The sequence below is a fragment of the Zymoseptoria tritici genome, chromosome 3 (genome assembly GCF_000219625.1).
Source record: "Zymoseptoria tritici IPO323 chromosome 3, whole genome shotgun sequence".
Lineage (NCBI taxonomy): Eukaryota > Fungi > Ascomycota > Dothideomycetes > Mycosphaerellales > Mycosphaerellaceae > Zymoseptoria > Zymoseptoria tritici.
The window spans coordinates 179,626-198,948 of NC_018216.1; the positions used below are offsets into that span (position 1 = coordinate 179,626).

At 54.4% G+C, this 19,323-nt stretch overlaps 10 protein-coding genes across 10 annotated transcripts; 6 read left to right on the forward strand and 4 right to left on the reverse strand.

Annotated features, from left to right (window-relative positions):
* Window positions 1-269: 269 nt before the first annotated feature.
* MYCGRDRAFT_103545 (uncharacterized protein) lies at window positions 270-1,034 on the reverse strand (the record flags this gene model as incomplete). Its single annotated transcript, XM_003854605.1, has 1 exon — window positions 270-1,034. A coding segment is annotated over one exon (672 nt), but the record flags the coding sequence as incomplete, so codon positions are not given.
* A 511-nt stretch (window positions 1,035-1,545) lies between these two features.
* On the forward strand, window positions 1,546-2,802 carry MYCGRDRAFT_38036 (uncharacterized protein; the record flags this gene model as incomplete). Its single annotated transcript, XM_003853587.1, has 1 exon — window positions 1,546-2,802. The coding sequence occupies one exon, from the start codon at window positions 1,546-1,548 to the stop codon at window positions 2,800-2,802; it is 1,257 nt and encodes a 418-aa protein (XP_003853635.1).
* A 1,456-nt stretch (window positions 2,803-4,258) lies between these two features.
* MYCGRDRAFT_38718 (uncharacterized protein) lies at window positions 4,259-6,100 on the forward strand (the record flags this gene model as incomplete). Its single annotated transcript, XM_003853588.1, has 5 exons — window positions 4,259-4,492; window positions 4,662-4,800; window positions 4,859-5,394; window positions 5,451-5,536; window positions 5,590-6,100. 5 exons carry the CDS (start codon window positions 4,259-4,261, stop codon window positions 6,098-6,100), a joined length of 1,506 nt encoding a protein of 501 aa, XP_003853636.1.
* An 89-nt stretch (window positions 6,101-6,189) lies between these two features.
* Window positions 6,190-7,247, reverse strand: MYCGRDRAFT_99376 (uncharacterized protein; the record flags this gene model as incomplete). The annotated part of the gene is made up of 1 exon (XM_003854604.1): window positions 6,190-7,247. The coding sequence occupies one exon, from the start codon at window positions 7,234-7,236 to the stop codon at window positions 6,190-6,192; it is 1,047 nt and encodes a 348-aa protein (XP_003854652.1).
* Window positions 7,248-7,397: 150 nt separating this feature from the next.
* On the forward strand, window positions 7,398-8,752 carry ARP2405 (actin-related protein, ARP6 class; the record flags this gene model as incomplete). The annotated part of the gene is made up of 1 exon (XM_003853589.1): window positions 7,398-8,752. The coding sequence occupies one exon, from the start codon at window positions 7,403-7,405 to the stop codon at window positions 8,750-8,752; it is 1,350 nt and encodes a 449-aa protein (XP_003853637.1).
* A 2,058-nt stretch (window positions 8,753-10,810) lies between these two features.
* On the forward strand, window positions 10,811-11,211 carry MYCGRDRAFT_37747 (uncharacterized protein; the record flags this gene model as incomplete). Its single annotated transcript, XM_003853590.1, has 3 exons — window positions 10,811-10,858; window positions 10,918-10,986; window positions 11,050-11,211. 3 exons carry the CDS (start codon window positions 10,811-10,813, stop codon window positions 11,209-11,211), a joined length of 279 nt encoding a protein of 92 aa, XP_003853638.1.
* Window positions 11,212-11,521: 310 nt separating this feature from the next.
* On the reverse strand, window positions 11,522-12,573 carry MYCGRDRAFT_69263 (uncharacterized protein; the record flags this gene model as incomplete). Its single annotated transcript, XM_003854603.1, has 2 exons — window positions 11,522-12,380; window positions 12,469-12,573. 2 exons carry the CDS (start codon window positions 12,549-12,551, stop codon window positions 11,522-11,524), a joined length of 942 nt encoding a protein of 313 aa, XP_003854651.1.
* A 523-nt stretch (window positions 12,574-13,096) lies between these two features.
* MYCGRDRAFT_91335 (uncharacterized protein) lies at window positions 13,097-13,870 on the forward strand (the record flags this gene model as incomplete). Its single annotated transcript, XM_003853591.1, has 1 exon — window positions 13,097-13,870. The coding sequence occupies one exon, from the start codon at window positions 13,097-13,099 to the stop codon at window positions 13,868-13,870; it is 774 nt and encodes a 257-aa protein (XP_003853639.1).
* Window positions 13,871-14,101: 231 nt separating this feature from the next.
* Window positions 14,102-15,301, reverse strand: MYCGRDRAFT_37854 (uncharacterized protein; the record flags this gene model as incomplete). The annotated part of the gene is made up of 5 exons (XM_003854602.1): window positions 14,102-14,446; window positions 14,489-14,643; window positions 14,715-14,792; window positions 14,848-15,102; window positions 15,163-15,301. The coding sequence occupies 5 exons, from the start codon at window positions 15,299-15,301 to the stop codon at window positions 14,102-14,104; spliced, it is 972 nt and encodes a 323-aa protein (XP_003854650.1).
* A 957-nt stretch (window positions 15,302-16,258) lies between these two features.
* On the forward strand, window positions 16,259-17,960 carry MYCGRDRAFT_99379 (uncharacterized protein; the record flags this gene model as incomplete). Its single annotated transcript, XM_003853592.1, has 4 exons — window positions 16,259-16,658; window positions 16,726-16,837; window positions 16,888-16,972; window positions 17,083-17,960. 4 exons carry the CDS (start codon window positions 16,430-16,432, stop codon window positions 17,788-17,790), a joined length of 1,134 nt encoding a protein of 377 aa, XP_003853640.1.
* Between the last annotated feature and the right edge of the window lie 1,363 nt (window positions 17,961-19,323).

A 19,323-nucleotide genomic window follows, 5' to 3' on the forward strand; every position in this document is an offset into this window, starting at 1 on the left:
ATTGGGAAGTAGGACGTCGCAGCAGAGGTGAGGGGTTTTGGTAAAAATGAAGCAGGCGAATGCCGAACGTCGAATGTGAGCATGTCGTCGTCGTCGGTCGTTGAGGCGTAGCTGGGACCTCGAGAGTGGGTTTCCATTGGCGAGTCGAGACCTTTGGTGGCTACGCTCAAGTTGCCGGGGTTGCTGATGGGAGCGGCTTCATGGTTACGGTGATCTGTGAGGAGGGCGAGGCGGGTAGAGGCCACGGCGGGGGAGTCTCGAGACCAGCCAGCATCACTGCTACTGCTGCTAGCAGCTGGGACTTGCTCATAGCTGAATCCGCTGTGTAAACTGCTTGTTGCTTCATGATCCTCATCGTCGTCGCCCTCATCATTGGGGACGGCAGCTGTCTGAGTGATGGCATCCACGGTGGGAACCTGAGGCTGGATGTGTTTTGTGGAAGAGCTCCGCGAAAGAAGACTATTCCTCCGCTCTCTCCCTTCAGCTGCCAACTTCCGCCCTCCCAACAGCGCTGTCTTCCGTAATGACCCCTTGCGCTTCCTCGTGGTCGGCGACTTCAGCACCGCAGCCATGGCACTCTCGCCCTTCTCAGGCGATATTGGTGAGTGTTCCGGCGCATCGTCGTCAATGCTCTTACTGCTTTTGTGGCTTTTCGGACTTTGCAGGCCATTCTCCTTCTCCTTGTCGCCTTTTGTCTCACTGCTGTTCCTCAAGAAATTGAACCTGCCCAGTATACTCCCACTTCCGGAACGCTTGTGCGGGGTCGGTTTCGTCGGCGGGCTGACATCTGTCATCGATAGAAGGGGAAGCCTCATCGCGTCGCTCGCCGGTTGTGTGAGAGCATTCTGCTCGTTGTCGAGTACATCCTTCTGGTCCACGTCGGGTCGGGGACCGGAGACGGTATTACGGCGGGACTCGCTGCTGCCACCAGCGGACTCCATCTCGCCTGCCTGAGGGTTCCATTGACTACCTCATTGAGCTGTTCGTCGTCGAATCGAAGTGTAGTGCGTGAGCGCGAAATTGTCTGGCGTGAAGTGTGAGGATGAAAGAGAGTTGAACGTTCCCCACGTCACATCCAAATCCGTCGCCAAACCTTGGTGGATTAGACCCCTGGTCTACACGACAAAGAGTGATCAGTACCTGCATAAACATCTACACTCCCTTGTTGCCGGATTCCACTCTCGTTGTCGCCTCGATGCATAGGATCACATTCCCTACAATTCACCAGTGAGCCGGTCTCACTCTTCTATCGGCCGGCAAATGGCCTCGCATCTACCCATACCGCTGCCTCCTCGAACACCGACACCACCGACACCTATACCAGACGAGCACAACTTCGCTCTGGAACACGATCACGAAAGAAGCACCTCGCGGGATCTCTTCTCACAACGATACACACACCACAGCAATGGCTCTCAATCAGGAATCGGCATATCCGTCGATTCCGCTCCCTACACCGGACAGCAAGATGTTCCAACCTTGCTATCTCCTCCCTGGAGCGCGACTTTCAACGGGAACGGCGGACTCAGTCCACAGCGTACGCCGATGACAGCCAGCACGGATGGGGGCTTCAACACAATCGACTCCAGCGCGGGCGCTGGAGAAAGAAGAGCATCAGTGACGGTGACGAATCCATTCAACTTCCAGACTGTGCAATATGAACGCGATAGTAATGCGGGCAAGAACGAACTATTGGGCAAGCGACGAGGACACAAGTACAGACACTCCTCGATCCATGCGGTGCATATGGACCAGATCTTCAAGTCGCCTCAGATCCAGCGGACACCTCTGAGCGTGCCTGCATCATTGCCTCTTCCTACGAGAAGAGAGCTATGGCTGAGCATGACGAGGCATCAGACGGCACGGCTAGCTTGGTGTGCTGCTCACTTTGCCATCGCAGCTTATGTGCAATACTCTGGAGCTGGCTCCCTCGCCATGACCGCCCTATCACGACTACTACTCTTCGACGCTTCCGGCGCAACGGTCTGCGTAGTGGTGGACGTAATGGGCAACTTCGAAGTCTGGAAGCGTTCTTCGATCAAACATCCTTTCGGCCTCGAACGAGCCGACGTCTTAGCAGGATTCGGAATGGCGGTCTTCATCGCTTTCATGGGGCTGGATGTCATCTCGCACGGCATCCAACACGCACTGGAGAATGTTGGAAACCACGAAGCTCACTCCCCGCACGCTCACGAACGTGTCACGATGGGTCACGTCGACATCGCTAGCATGCTCAGCATCGTGTCGACACTCGTCTCCGCTCTTCTCCTAAAGAACCACGCCCGCATCGGTCGCGCCATGCGTTTCGAACTACTCGCAGGCTGGGGTCGAATCCTCGGCAATCCCTCCCACTTCCTCACATTATCCTGCTCTATCCTCCTGCTACTCCTCCCGTTCCTACCGACCATCTCCTACAGCATCTTCGACAAAGTCCTCGCCTTCACGATCGCCTCCTTCATGATCCTCCTCGGCGCCCGTCTCGGCACAAGTCTCGCCAGTATGCTCCTCATGAGCTTCAACGCCACTTCTTCCGCCGAACGAGACGGTCTGAAAGGCATCGTCGAAGCGATCGCCGACGCGGATCCGGCGGTCAGTCGGGTGGACGAGGCGAGATTCTGGCAGGTACATTACGGACTGTGTATGGCGAATTTGAAGTTGAGATATCGGAGTTCAAAGGGTGGGTATGGTATGGTTGGGGACGATTTGGTGAGGATACGGAAAAAGGTTGGGGAGGTGGTGAGGAAGCGGTTGGGCGGTGGGAGGTGGGATGTTAGTGTGCAATTGGCGGTTGAGAGGGATTGAGGGATGCTTGACCTTGGACTTTGTGTTTGGATGTACTACTTACTGCATTGTGTGCCTGCAAAGCGCGGCGTTGGATGTGTATCGTTTGTGGGGATTTATCTGGGGTGTGGAGCATGTACATTGTCGTGGAAGGGCGAAGCCAGGGCAAGAAGACAGTGGAGTCGATCAGCGATGAGAAGAGACGGTATTCATCAGAGATGTGGGGCATGTTCTCTGTAGGTCTCAAGGTCCTGCTGCTTGTCCATCAACATGCGATGCACTCAACATGGAATTAGATGTCCAACACGCGACTCTCACGCGGCGCCGAGCCGTATATTCGCCATGCAGCTCGGCGAAGCGCGATGACGATGCCGACTTGCCGACTTCACGTCCTTTCGAATAACTTTTGTCCTCAAGACGTCGAATTACTTCATACTCTAGCGACGCACCATTCCGTTCCTCGCACGAATAGACTCGGCTCAAATGTCAGCTCTCGCACCGGTACTTTCTCAGGCACAAGCAAGCTCGTCCGGTCCCGAGGGCGACGTTTCTTCTTTCACGAGGATCGCGGCCAAGGAGATGAAGGCTTGGAGGGAATGTACGGATCCACTGAACTCAAGATTCCGAGAATCTTGGACGGACTTTCGCCATTGGCATATGGCATTGGTGATTCATGATTCGGACCCAGGATGATGAGGCCTTACTTCGGTCTGTACGTAAGGCAAGATCAATCTTCGTGGTGAAGCCCTTGCGAAGATGTTCATGGATTTTTCAAGAGTCGCAACAGACATGGAGAGAAGCTCGAAAGGCTTTTTGACGCTTCTGGTGGGATAAACGACTGCTAACATTCGCTCGTTCTGTCCTTCTACTCACGAATGGACCAAGGGGACCATGACAGTCAGGTGAGGATCTACAAGAAGGAAACCTTCGCCTTACCCGCAGCCAAGTCCGAGGGTCTGAGCATCCTTCCTACCACCACTCCGAGAAGTTTTCCTACTGGCGAGTACCACGCTCCATGTTGTGCCGAGTCTTGACCCACTGGGCTTACATTGTTACCTTCTCATCAACTGCCATTGAAGTTCAACTCTCCACATACATGCAACACTGCCAAATGAGGAACACTCCGCAAGCCAATCCAAGACCAAATGCCGCTTCTCGGCGCCATTGCTGGATATCGCCACGGACTAGCACGCCATTCGAAGATCCACTAAGTCCGCGACACGAGTTGCACCAGAGGACGATTCCGACATCCTCCACAATCCAAGTCTTCCCCATGGGACATGAACTCTCAGCGTTGATCCACCAGCGCTTGGACACGGGGTCATCGCCGGTGGCGTGGACTACTGTATGTCGTAGTAGGAGCGTATAAGTCAGAGCCCGCTGTGCCGTCCAGCATAAGGTGTGCTCTTCTCCTTCTCTCCTCTCTTCCTGTCACACTCTCCTTTCCTTGTCCTTACTCACTCAGCCTTAGCTCATCATGACCGTCTACGCTAACGACACTCCCTCTAACAAGTCCAATCCAGAGAAGAACGCCGCCAGCGTGGACCACCTCAATGAGACCAGCGTTCCCTACATCGTTCCAGATAAGCCCATCACACCTGAACTCCTCGCCGCAGTCCCGGGAGGCGTCAAAGCTTCCGAGCTCTTCGAGGATGCCGCTCCCATCCTCGCTCTTAACCTTCCGGATTGGCGTGCCACCGAGAAGAAGCTCGTGAGAAGGCTGGATATGACACTACTCCCACTGCTGTGGCTGCTCTACTGGAACAACTACCTTGACAGGACGAACCTTGTACGTACCATGGGGTCGTCGTGCTCATGTTGTAGCGCTGGCCAAGGTGAGGAAAATCATGAACGCTATTGTCTGACACCTTAGACAATAGGCACAAGCTCAACTCGCGGAACCGTCAATGGGAGAGTCTCTGAACTTCGAGTCAGGTGGAGAAGACTACAACACTGCAGTGTCCTTGTTAACTGTCGGCTACATGATCATGCAGTTGCCTTCGAACATGCTTTTGACCCGTAAGAGAGTTGGATCAAGCATTAACATCACTTGTTTCTGACTTTGGATCACATATAGGCGTTCGACCAGGAATCTACCTCCCCGCGACTGCCATAATCTGGTCCGCCGTCTCCGCATGCACCGCCGCAGTCCCAGATGTGCGAACTCTCTGGGGCGTCCGCTTCATTCTCGGCATGACTGAAGCGCCTCTCTTTCCCGGTGCCGTCTACCTTCTTTCCTGCTGGTACACCCGCAAGGAAATCGCCCTTCGAATTGCAATCCTCTACTCTGGTCTAGTCCTCGCGCAAGCCATGTCTGGCATCCTCGCTGCTGGAATCTTCAATGGTATGGAGGGTGTCGCAGGTATCATGGGCTGGCAGTGGCTGTTTATCATTGAGGCATTGATGAGTACCGTGTGTGGTATTGCTGCTCTGTTCCTCCTGCCCGACTATCCGGAGTCGAAAACTGGATCGCAGAAGTGGACTATGGATGAGGACTGTCGCAGGTTGGCGGTTGCGCGAGTTGAAGCGGACAGAGTCACTGGTTCGACGGGCAGCGGCAAAGTTTGGGATGGTATCAAGCTTGTGATGACGGATCCCAAGATGTACTTGTTTGTGAGTGGTCAACTTCGTCTTGCTCTCGACTTAGCCTCCGACTGACTCTGCTGCAGATGTTCTTGAACCTGACCATGACCGCGAGTTATGGATTCAACTTCTTCTTCCCCATTCTGGTGCAAGGTCTCGGAATCGGCAACAGGTGAGTCTCGCCATCAAATCAACAAGCAGCCCCCATTGACTCTTCTCCCACAGAATCGTCTCCCTCCTCCTCACCTCCCCACCCTACTTCCTCGGCGCAGCCGTCTCCTTCGCCATCGCCCGCGACTCGGACCGCATCCGCGAACGCGGCTACCACATCGTCGGCAGCCTTACTGCCTCGATGATCGGCTTCGTCATCACCGTCGCGACGCCGAACACAGCCGCCCGCTACGCCGCTTCCTTCCTCTACGCTCCGGGATCCTTCTCCGCCAACGCTCTTGTCTACTCCTGGGCAGTCTCTAGCGCCGGGCAAACACCCGAGAAACGCGCCGCGGCGGGTGCGATTGTAAATATCGTGGGTCATGTCGGGAATATCATTTCTCCGTACTTCTTCCGCGATGATACGAGGCCGGAGTATCCGTTGGCGTGGATTTTGATGTTGGTGTTTGGAGCGTTGGCTATGGGGCTGGCGTTGTCGACGAAGTTTTTCTTGAAGTTTGAGAATAGGAGGATCAAGAGAAGGACGGATGATAGTGGGGCGGTGTATAATCCTTATACCACGTAGAGGAAGCCAAGGCCAGATCGACATGGCGTCGATTGTCGCCATACTCGGTTCAAGGAGTAATCGAAGTGCCATTCGAACGACATCTCCATTCATCCAACGGCTTCCTCCCACTTTGCACTCCATGTCGTGAAAGCGTCTTCCTTGCCTTTCCAATCAAGCTTGACGATTTTGCTGACTGCCTTGGCTTCCCTCACGCACTTCTCCAACCCTTCTTTAACACCATCCTCATCCAAGTCATAAAACAGCCCAGCCAGATCATCCACATCATTCTGCACCACCTCCAACTGCTCCAACACCCGGTCCAAACCCTCCACCTTCTCCCCACCAAAAGTCTTCAGCCTCCTCTTCCCCACCGCCGTAAACAACAACACGACCTTCTTCAACCTCCCCTCCGCCTTCTCCACCAACTCCCGCAACTCGACCCGATCCGCCGGCAAACTATTCGCCGCATTGAACATCTCCTCCACACTCTCCGCATCCCCATCAACCCCTTCATCCCCACTATCCAGCAACGCGTCGTCGTGCCCTTCACTCTCCAAATCCGTACCTTCCTTCCACTCTTTCAACTCCTCAATCGCATCGCTAATCGCATCTCGATACTGCTCCGCCTTCCGTACGGCTAACCCGGCAATCCCCATCTTCTCCAACTCCGCGACCGCATCGCAGCTCTCCCACACCACGCCCGTCGAACTCAGACTATCCCTCCGCGATCCGCCCGGCGCATTCCCCTCCGCGATCGATCGTAGTTCTTGCAGTAGATTCTCCACTTCGCGGAATACCCTCAAGACCCGCGCGTTCACTTCTTTGCCCATCAGTTTTCCCCACGTCTTCTCTTCCGTGCTGCAAATTTGTGTTCCGCTCATGAGAGCTGGGAGACAAGTCGTGGACAAGTCCCGGAGGACTGCGGTGATGGCTGTGGGGGTGAAGGGTTTGTTGATTGCGAGGAGGGAGACTTTGGTCGTGTGGGCTTTGAGGAGGGTGGCGGCATCGCGGAGGAGGTGCAGCGGGTTTGGAGCGTTCGGGATCGTGGTGGGGTTCGAGGTGCGGCGTAGGGCGGTGGTGAACTGACGGAGGAGAGACTGGGTGGAGGTTATCAGGTCGATCAAGGCTGTGACCTCTGCTGGTTTCGGCGCCATCGCTGCGGTTTGTTTGTAGTCCCCGTCGTTGTTGTCGAAGTAAGGTGTCCATCTCTACAACTTTTTATTCAGCATCAGAAGTCAAGCGTCTTGGCGGGGTCCTCGACCTCTTTCACATGCGAAACAAGAACCACAACCCTAAACTCTACATCAACACCACCACCACATGGCGAAACCAAAAGCGGCGGCGGCGTCATCATCTCAACCCGCCGACCGCATCACACCCCAAACCCTCATCTTCGACAACGGCGCCCACACCGTCAAAGCCGGCTTCTCCAACCCCTCCACCCCTCCAACCCTCTCCTCCTGCCACATAATCCCCAACTGCATCGCCCGCTCCAACCGCGATCGAATCACCTACGTCGGCGCCGACCTGGATACCTGCGCCGACTTTGGCGAACTACACATCCGACGACCCGTCGAGAAAGGTTACGTCGTAAACTGGGAAGGCGAGAAAGCGATTTGGGAACGAACGATTTTCAACTCCAAGTCTCCCGTGCACTGCGATCCGAGTCAGACGAACTTGATTCTTACGGAGTCACCGAATGCGCCGACGGCGTTGCAGAGGAATGCGGATGAGATGGTGTTTGAGGAGTTTGGATTTGCTTCGCTATGGAGGGTTGCTGCGCCGGTTTTGACGGCTTATTCGCCGTCTCCGTTTCCTAATGCGGTCTCACCGGATGCTGGAACTCCGCTTGAGGCTGTGCTTGCTGTTGATGCTGGGCATTCGCATACTACCGTCACGCCGCTCTATCATGGACGACCACTTCACGCTGCTTGTCGTAGGCTGGAAGTTGGAGGCAAGCTACTTACGAACCATCTTCAAAACCAACTCAGTCGAACGATGGACATGCATCGCGAAGACTGGATATCTCAGGAGATCAAAGAAGACGTGTGCTTCGTAGCCTCGGACTCAACCAACTTCTCGGACCTCCTTGAACGAGTATGGAAGGGAGGAAGAAATGATCCACGCGAGATTGATGTCAGTGTAGTGGTGGACTATGTTCTCCCAGACTATGAAGTTCTCAAGCGAGGTTTCGCTCGTCAACACGATCCGAGTAAGAGTGCCCGGCTGAGGCGGCTGGGTATCGGGGGTACAAGCGAGATGGTTTTGCCGATCGGTAGTGAGCGCTTCGCAGTACCAGAAGTGTTGTTCACTCCTAGTGATATTGGGATGCAACAGGAGGGTATCGCGAGTACCGTGATGCAGAGTCTCGCAGCATTGCCAAAGGGGTTGTGGCAGGGCTTCTTAGCGAATGTGGTGGTAGAGGGAGGAACCAGCTGCTTGAAGGGCTTCCCGGAAAGATTCGAGAGTGATCTGAGGAAGCTGGTGGATGAAAAATATGTCGTCAGAGTCGCGAGAGCTGAAGATCCGGTCAAGAATGTGTGGTTGGGCGGTGCGCGGTTGGCACAGAACGAGGACTTGTTGAGATCATTGGTCGTGACCAAAGCGGAATATCTCGAACATGGTGATCTCTGGACGAGGAGGAAGTTTGCGGGCAAAGTCGGTCGCTGAAGTCGCTATCTTCAACTTGGCACCTCCTCCACGATCGCTGCGTTGTTGCTCTCCGCAGACGCAAGTATTACCTCCTTTGCCAATTCAGCAAATTTCTGTTGATTGGTCGGACAATCCTTGCCGAGTGCTCGAAGCAACTTTACGCCTTCCTGCTTTACGCCTGGCAACTCATGTCGGATCAGACGCTCCAATACGGAAAGAGAAGAATCAGCACCTCCGATGATTTCCCTCACGCGGACTGACGGTCGCGAGAGTTGGATGAGCAGTCCAGCCGCCGAGTGTACCACCATCGCGTCTTCCTTGCTGTTGCCTGCCGCCAGTATTGCTGCCATCGCGGGCCGGTGGAGCGCAAGCTCATCGCGCTCGACTAAATGTCCGAATTGCTCCGCGGGTAGTGCCCAGAGGAGATTTCCCAGAGCTTGGAAGTTAGCCGTGAGCAACAATCCATTCGGATCGTTTCTCCGCTCACGTGCATCATCACTCCGGATAAACCTGATGAATAGCCCTTCACACTCTACTCTTTCGAGTGTATAGATCGTCTTGAAAGCAGGTAGTGCAGCGATGTCAGATAGAATCCAGACGAAACTCGTGCTCAACGCGAGGAGAACTTTCAAATCCTCCGCTGCCTCTTCGTCGGATGGATCCAGTTTTGATGCTTTGAACTGCTGGCGCCGCAGGATGTCCAAGAGATAGCCAACGTGCCCCTTCGCAATGATGTGCTCCTGTTCCTTTGGGTCGCGGAGAAATGCCAGCACTGTCTCCGAAAGCGAGGCGAAGGTTTCGACATCCACATACCTTGAATGTAGATCTGGAAGGAATATCAGGTTTACTAGGTCGTTGGCTGACAGCAGCTCATCGGACTGAGTCCCCGCACTCGCCTTCATTCCTGCGACCATGAACAAGACATCTATTGCGAATGTGATATCTGCTGCGTGGGTTTCCTTCTCGTCGGCACCGTTCGGACGTCTGACTGCGTCTTTGCTCGCCAGGAAGTTGATCAGCGGAACGTGCAATCTCTCCTCGAAGCATTTCTTCTGCGAAGGCTCATGGTCCGAGCAAATGTTGAACAGTACTTTCGAAGTCAATACTGAGAGCTGAAAGTCTGCAACGGCAAGACACTGAGCAGCCCAGGAGAATCCAGAAGCAGTGATGATGTCCCGGGCCGGCGTATTATCGGCGCAAGCGTTTGCTATACAGCGTAGAGCAAGAACGCTTGTTTCGCGATTGGTGTTGAGATGGACTTCAACGGTGTGCACGAGACCCTTCAAGGTTTCCGGGGTGGCTAGACGCTGACGCGTAGCACTGGATTGTCTGCTGTCAATCACGAGTATTGCAAGGTCCGTAGGGTCGTAATCGTTGTATGCAGATATGGCTGAGAGCTGTGATAAAGCTCTCTGGACGGCGGCCTGGTCGACCTGGACGTCGGCTTGATCGGAAGCAGACATTATCGCGCAACGACTGCAATAATCGATTGCTGACACTCTGCGATCGCCGTGGTCCGGGAGAACGATATCGTGGTAGACCTAGCGCATTCAGAACGAGTCCATCAAAGTTTGTTGATGGGGTAGTCTAGCATGCAATATTGCGAGTTGCCGTCGTGATGTTCCAGTGAGCGAGGCGTGGTATGCGGTTCTTGTCGCTGGGCCTAGTGATGTGCGCAGACGAGCTGAACACTACTTCCGGGAAGATATGCGATTAAGACTGAAGTATTGGTCTCTGTTCTGTGTGAAGTCTGCTTGGTGTTGTTTCCCAAAAGTCTCACAGCTTGACTGTATAGTCGTGGAAGGCAGCGGGCTCAAAGTACCAGACGAGAAAGCAGGATACGAGGTAAACAAGGGAGGAAGGCGATGTCATGTCAACGACAGTCCGACTGGGAAAGCACACATTGAAGTCCACTCATATAGACCGGCTGAACGTCGGCAGACACCCTGCTCCGCTAGACCTAATCTCGACCACGTCTCCCTGAACGTACACATCGCGCGTCTCTAGACATTCACTTACTCCGACCTCACACTCCCGTCCGACCTCACATTCTTTCACGTCAATCCCACCGCCAACATGACACGCGCCGCACAGACACTTTCCATGGGCCTTCTGGTCGCATCCGTACATCCTCACCAAGACCCGACCTCACCCAATGCTCGCTGACCACTCCCTTCTCACAGATCTACACAGTCTGCGTCCTCGGCCTCGTACCATTCCCATCGCTCATTCAGAACGAGATAATACCTGTCGTACGCGATCACTGGGAAGCTCTCCAGCTCGTTGAACACATCCACTGACAGTACACCTTGCAGCTCCCCATCTGGGCATTGATCTCCTTCGGCGCATACCTCCTCGGAAAACTGGGCTGGGGTGTCCTTACTTTCAACGACGTTCCGGAGGCGCACGACGAGTTGATGAAGGAGATTGAGACGGCGAGGAAGGATTTGAAGGCGAAGGGTGTTAGTGTGGATTAAGAGGAGAGATGGCGATGAGGAGGTGTTCAAGGCGCGGGAAATGAAAATGGATTGCGGACAAAAATGGGAGAACGGACAAGACAGCACGAATTGGTGGTGTATGATCTGTGGATGCCGGCGAATATGGGACTGGTTGAAGGACAAGCTGTTGAATCAAGCATGGGCTCGATACACTTGGATGTCAGGCGAGAGTCTATCTCCTCGCAGCACCAGCACGGCGACCAGAACACCACATCATGGCCAGATATATGGAAGCGATGTTGCTCAGTCCCCAACTTGGCAGCAGCACGATCACACCCTCTCATCCATATCATAGCTTATTCGGAAACAAAGGCGCCTCCCTCCCACCCCTAAACCGCTCCAACATCTCCTTCCCCATCCAAACACCCCTTGACTTCGCAATCCCCCCCTCCAACTCCTGACACCGATTCGCCTGCACCAACACCCCCTTCCCATTCGCCTTCGCCCCCTCCCCCATCAAATTCCCCACCACCAACCCAATCGTCTCGGCAGAATTAATCGGCACCCCTCTCCCATCCATTTCTTTCCCCCACTCCTCCAAACTCTGCCCTTCCCTCCTCCCCAGAATAATCGGCGTGAGTGTAATCCCCGGCGCAATGACGCTAATCGCGATCCCGACTTTCGCGCAGTCTCCTTTCAGAGCGCGGAGGTATCCGACGACGCCGTGTTTCGCTGCGGAGTAGAGTGGTGCGCCGGCGGAGGCGAGGTAACCAGCTAGTGAAGCTGTCATGACGATGCTTCCTCCCTTTCCCCTTCCAGATCCCTTCTTTGAGCCAGAGGTGCTGTCGTTCCGGAGGTGAAACATCGCCAACTTCAACGTATCGCCCACGGCGCGAATGTCCACATCAATGGTAATGCGGTTCGGTTCTGCCAATTCGCCGGAAGCGTCGAGGGTGTCGGTGAAGATCTGTTCGCCTACTTCGGCGACGCCGGCGTTGACGTAAACAGCGTCAATGCCGCCGAATTTCGTCGCGGCGGTGGTGAAGGCGGAGCGTTGAGAGGGCCAGGAGAGGATGTCGCAGGGGATGTAGAGGAAACGGGAGGAGGATGTGAGCTCCTTCACGGTGGGAGGATGAGGGGACTTGTCGAGGATGACGATGTTGTTGGAGTGAGAGTGGAGGTATAGAGCTGTTGCTAGGCCGATGCCGCTGAAAGAGAATCAGGCTTGCTGTTTTGATTTCATTGGGTCGATTCGTTTCCCTATATGTATCGGCATTTGGATATGACTTCGCTTACCTCGCTCCGCCTGTGATGAGGATTGTCTTGTTGCGAGGAGGATTTGCCGTTGAGGGCGTGAGGGAGTAGGGTTCTGAAGCCATGCTGTTATATTGATGCACTTCCGGCTACCTGAACTGACTGCACGAGGATTGTACGTATGTAGAGTATGTTTACGGGTTGTCGTTGGCGAGCATGAATAAAGTATGGTTGGTATTGGAGGGGTTCAATTTGGGTGTAGCCTCGGCTTGAGGGCGAATCCTTGCAATGGGTGTCGATTTTCACGACATCGTTTACGTCTCTTCTCCCCATTGCCTTTGAATAGGTAATGTACGACCCATCTCGGTTTCCTGTCCGACGGATGCAATGCGATTGAAGCAATTCAGGCATTTCTCAGCGGTGGTCCGTCACTGAACGAAGGCTGCGTAGGACCGCTCGAGATGAAGCTCCTGCCAGCTTCATGCACATGCAGGTAAGGTAGGGCGTGAACATTCCCTCATCTTCTCTTTCCTACCTAGTCACGCACTTCATTGTGCGACCAGCGAGCATCTGACAAACACATCTCTTCATCAACTTGCCAACATCGAACTACCTCTCAACCTCTACCCACCAACCACCATCACCAACCTCACCGATCGACCCACCCATCATGGCGCCGCAACCCACCACACCAGGCGTCACCATCAACGCAGCCGGCAAAAAGTCCTTCATCCCACTCGAAAACAACCCCGAAGTCTTCACCTCCCTCATGCACAACCTCGGCGTCTCCTCCAAACTCACCTGCCACGACATCTACACCCTCGACCGCTCGTTCCTCGCCACCATCCCCCGACCCGTCCACGCTCTCATCTTCATCGCTCCAGGACCCGTCTACCACCGCGTGCGCGCCCGCCACGACGGCGGTACCGGCAGCGGTAGTAGAGTAGACGAACACATCACCTACGACGCCACGGGACCAGACGAGCCGATTCTCTGGTTCCGACAAACGATCGGGAATGCATGCGGTTTGTACTCGCTCGTGCACGCTGTAGGTAATGGATCGGCGAGAGCGCATGTCCAGCCGGACACACTCATCGATCGACTGCTCAAGCAAGCGGAGCCGTTGCATCGAGTCAAGCGCGCGGCGGTGTTGTACGACTCGCTGGAGCTGGAGAGGGTGCATATGGCTGCTGCGGTGGAGGGCGATTCACATGCGCCGGAGAGCCAGGAGAAGGTCGGGTATCACTTTATTACGTTTGTGAAGGGGAAGGATGGGCATTTGTGGGAGTTGGAGGGGAGTTGGGATCCGATTGATCGTGGGGTGATAGAGGAGGGAGAGGATTTGTTGAGTGAGAGGGTGGTGGAGATGGGGGTGGGCAAGTTTGTGGAGGAGGCGGAGGGTAATGTGGGATTTTCTGTTGTGGCGGTCGTGACGGAGGAGTGAGGCGTGGAAAGGCAAGGTTCTGCTGCGAAGGATGAGTGTGAACAGTGCGCGATGCGATAGTCTCACGTTGGTGACATCGACGCTTCTCCGGAAAAAGTGGAGAATCACCATGTTGACTCCAGAAACATTCAAGCATACCAAAGATTTTTCGCAGGAGTCTCTTTCCTCCAAGCCCAATCTGATCTCCGCCTCCGGATCCCCTCGAAGTGCTCGTTCCGCTCCATTCATGCATCACGGCAAATCAAACCAATTGCTTTTGAGCAGCTCCTCTGCCGTCGGCCTGTCCCTCGGGTCCAGTTTCATGATTCCACAAAGGAAATTCCGGTCCTCTAACGTCATTTCTTCGTCTTCCATCTGGGCAAACCGCTTGCGCATATCCTGCTCTTCGATGTGGATGTGCACCGCCGCCAGGACCTGTTGCTGTTCCTTGTCCAACCACATCTCGTAGCTCAACGGGAAGGGTCCAAAGTACCTCGCTTGCTGAACAAGGACGTGAACTAGAAACTCCTCATCATCCGCGGACATGTCCCTGGGCTTGAAGATGTGGAAGTTGCGCCCCCAGATCAGGCTGATGAGCTGCTACATGGTCAGTCGATGGGTCATGGGGTGTGTGAAAACACATTTGCAACTTGCCGTGGCACCGAAAGACCATATGTCTGTGGGAGTCGACCACTTCAGGCCGAACAGAGCTTCCGGGCTTCGAAAGATGGCGGCTCCGATCGCATGCCTGGTGCCCTGAGGATTCGAGTCGAATCCCACGTCCCAAGCATCGCCTGTACGATGCGAGGTCAGTGCCGTCTGCGCGCATCGGTCCAATCGACATCCATGTTCTGCTCGAGCTTACCGCAGTCGCCTAGTTTCGCTTCAACCACTCTTGAACCTTCGGAGTCGAAATTGAGCAGGATGTTATCCGGTTTGATGTCTTGCATGGTCGCAGAGTCAGTCAAGCGGTTTGTCTCGGGCCGGGTCGTGTATACCGGTGTGAGCGATGCCTTTCGCATGTAGGGACTTCAGTGCGGAGAGAACACTGCGAGCGATGACTTTGATGTCTTTCCGTGCCAGTTCTGCTTCACGAGACGACCGCAGCGCGTCGAAGTCGAGGTGTTCCAAGACGAGAAAGGAGGGCTCTTTGCCGTGATCAATGAGTTGTCTGATATATGGGTCGCCCTCGAAGTGTTGCAAAATCGCTTTTTCGCGCTGCAGGCGGGTCTCAGGGGCATATTTAAGCACGACTTGATGCTGTTGTTGTGACGCCGTATACCCCGATGGCGAGTTCGGTGGACACAGATCACTGGCGGCGGAGGAAGCGGTGCAGGACTGAATCGACCTTGCGCTCCAGACTTGGTCATGAAGCTTCTGCGCGACGACATATACGTCTTTGACACCCTTGAGTACCTGGCCTATTCGCAATGGTGATGCGGCTGATGACATTCAGGCGATGCTGCTGTTTCCGACAGGTAGGGAGCAAGGACGTCCGAAATGTCATGCTCGAGCTATCATCCCTGTCAGCACACCTCACTTCACGCCATCTCTCCTGGACCGAAGCCACCTCTTCCCAACTTGAGACATCCACCGATCCTGAACGAGCGAAGTTGGGAAGGCATCCTCGCGTGAATCCATTTAAAAATGAACAGTTATTGGATGGAGATCTAATCTCCCGGATATGAATCCTTCGGAATTCACCCTCAACGACCTCGGCCTATGCTCTTGCCACCCTGTCCAACTCAGGCACGACATCGAATGCTCCCAAACGCTTGAAGTGAATACCGAAAAGTAGGTGAGGTCAAGATAGTCTCAAGGAATACGAGGTCGATAGTTCAAGGGCTGACATTTCCAGCATCATGGCCAAAACGTGCGCGTGGTTGAAGATCTGCAGGTCCAAAGTCAAACCGCTTCCACGTTGCCGCCGTGTGGCGTCCACACTTCACGCTATTTCTCCTGAGCCGAAGCCACAACTTCCCTCTTTTGAAGATGAGGATCTGCCCCTTCTTTTTGGAGAAAAATTTCGGTACCGATGTGCTGTTCTCAACGGTCGACGTTCTGTGAGTCTTGGAGAAGAACTACTCGCACTGAGCATCGTGCCGTGCCCGAAGCATGGACGCAGCCAGTGCCTATACCGAGCACATCGGCTTGAACTGTCGAGCGATCCAAGACATGTCAAGACCACGAAAAGCCAAACCGGTGCGATGCCCAGAAGAGGAACCGACTAGTGATCCGACATGTATCCTCACTGGTCCACTCAGCTACAACAAAGCCGCTGAACACAACTCTGTGGAAATGAGTTCCACGCTCCCGACTCCTTCGCTTCTCCGGGAACCGAAGTACACTGAGAGGGGGCTTCTTATACGCTGTAGGGAAGACATCTTGTCCTTCTCGATATCTCTGTTCGTCCTGTTCGGCACAACTTCTCTTTCCTTTACCTCTCGTTGATACACTCTTTTTGCAGACGTCTGTTCTGCGTCCTTTCATTGAAAGCAACACATTCATTTTCAGCTTTGCCCTTTTCCAAGGAAGCGTCCATTCCTGATATACCAGACATAGTGCAGAAAGATATCAGTCATGCCATCATTCGCCTCTCTTGTCCTTGCCGCAACCGGCCTCTTCGCCGCGGCAACCAACGCCCAGTTCAACGCCGCAGCAAAGACCAATGTGGCCATCTACTGGGGTCAAGGACCGAACCAGCTTCGTCTATTGGAGCACTGCAAGCGTCCGGCGGTAGACATCATCAACATCGGATTCATCAACCAATTTCCGGATCAGACTGGCAGTTATCCAGGATCAAACTTTGGTATGTCATCGATGTTCTGACAGACTCAACCGTATGAAATGTGTGCTGACTGCGTTCACTTCTTTAGGAAACGCCTGCTACGCCAACGTCTACAGTGATCCTAAGACTGGTCAGCCGACGAAGCTCTACTCGCAATGCCCGTATGTGACCTTCATCCAGGACTCCTGGGCACGATCGCGGTAGCCAAGACTACTTCTTGAACTTCTCCACGTGCTGACACAATCGAAAGGAACATCGGTCCAGATATCAAGGCCTGCCAACAGACGTACGGAAAGAAGATCCTCCTGTCAATCGGCGGCGCATACCCCCAAAACGTAAGAAACACCAATGGCAGAAAGTCTGCAACTTCTGTGCCAGCAGATCTCAGCCCGCCCTCGTACCTATCACACCCAACGATCACTAACCCTTCCATCTCCCATTCCAGTACTACCTCAAATCCGACACCTCCGCCAACGCCTTCGCCGACTTCCTCTGGAAAGCCTTCGGCCCCGTCCAAACCGGCTACACCGGACCCCGCCCCTTTGGCGACGCCGTCGTCGACGGCTTCGACTTCGACATTGAGTCCTACATCTCCCCCGCCCCCTCCGGCGTGTCCGACTACCAAACCCGTGGCTACATCTCCATGATCAACCGCTTCAAAAACGTCCTCTTCAAACAGTACACATCCAAATCCTTCTATCTCTCCGCCGCACCGCAGTGTATCGTTCCCGACGCACACTTCGCCACGGTAATGAAGTCCGCCTGGTTCGACTTCATGTTCATCCAATTCTACAACACGCCGCAATGTTCCGCGCGGGCGGCGATTAACAAAGCCAAAGGGACGGGAACCGCGGACATATCGTTCGACACATGGCACAATTCCCCGGCGTCGCTCAATCCGAATGTGAAATTCTACATCGGTTTGCCGGGAGCGCCGGCCGCCGCGGCGAGTGGGTATTATCTCAACCCCGCGGAGGCGCAGAGTGTGATCAGGAGGTTTTTTGGGAGGGCGAAGTTTGGAGGGGTGATGGTTTGGGAGGCGACGTATGATTATACGAATACGGTTTGTGGGAGGCCGTATGGGGGGATCATGAAGGTAAGCATCGACCGTGTCTCGGAAACCATTCCCTTCTGCCATGCCATGGATGTTTGAGACGCCTGCTGACTTGTCCTCTTCTTGCTTTGAAGGATATTCTGAAAGCGTTGGCGAGTGGGACGAGTGTCAACACGGCGAATTGTGGAGGGACGATTAAGAGGAGACGGGCGACGTTGGAGGAGAGGAGGGAGGAGATTAGGGGAAGGACTAGGGGCAATAGAGATGCGAGATAGGAAAGGGGAGGTCGGAAACGTCTGAAATCCGGAATTGTGTTGGACGAGATCAGGAAAGGGGCACTTCGTCTTGTGCAGATGTGGAAAATGGTGTAGATGTGGACTTCAATATACCCAACCCGCCCTGGTCTGCTCTGTGAGCGCAGGGCTGGGGTTCGCGATGGATGTCTGTTCCGGCGAAAGCATCTCGGATATCGGTGTCTTGCAAGTATTGTGTTCCTCCTTCACCGGGCATGAGAATCGAGTAGACCGAGCCAGTGAATCATCCACTTCTCCGCCTCAATCGACGCGTGGGACGTCGTGACAGTACGCCGTGCCAAAGCCATCCGGTCGACAAATGTCGTTCTGGCCTCCACACTTGGCAGCGTCCTGTCGAAAAGAAGAAGAAGAAAGTCAGAATTTGTCAAAACTGACGGCTTTGCGTTTCGTGCTTGGGCGGTGGTGGTGGTGGTGGTATACATACGTTGCAGGTGTATGTTTTGCAGTCGGCGGCTTGACACCTGTAGGGATTTCCTGGTCCGCCGTAGAAACAGCTCTGCTGGAGAAAGGGGGGTTGGATGTTAGCAGAAGAGGGACTAGGGACAAGGAAGGATGGGAGGTCTTGAGCCACGTACCGCGCAGGTTTCCGGGACTGGTTCGACTGCGTTCTCGGCGACGACCATGCCGAGAAGCACGAAGATTGCGAAGATGTGCATTGTTGTTGGTTGTTTGGTCGTTGGTCGTTGGTCGTTGGTCGTTGGTCTTTGAACGAGCAGGACGTTGTGTTTTGATGTCTGTATGCGAACGTCGTTGGTGAAAGGGAGGAGAAGAAGAAGGAGAAGAAGAGGGGCATCAGCAGAAGTTATACAGCCTCTGTCCGCAAAGGAAGAATCAGTGTTCAGTCCTTAATCCTGGTCTGGTCGCCGGCCTGTCCCAGCCGATGTCAGCTCGCAAGCCTTCGATCACTGCCTTCTCAAAGACGGCTTCGATTGAGTTTTCGACGATAAGCACTATTCCTGTATACAGGATACAAGCCTGTCTTGTGCATACAAGAATATCCCCACGGAGAGCGTCCACAGCACACGTACATCGTAAGAACTTTTGTGTCATTTGCCCGGTCAAACAGGATCGATCCTCGCCACGAAAGGAATGCCGAGTTCCCGTATGGTGGTCTTAATTCTTATAGCAAAGACGAGTTGTACAGTCTGTAGAAACTGTGTTGGGCACGCATAGCCCCAGCGAAATCGCTTCCGCCAGAGTCCGCGTCGCGATCGCAACGAAGCATGTCTTGGAAGTCGGATCGAGCACGATTTGAGTTTGTGAGAAGGCCTCGCCTTGCCCTGGCGACAGTGGCTGTGCATCCCACCGATCGCAGGGG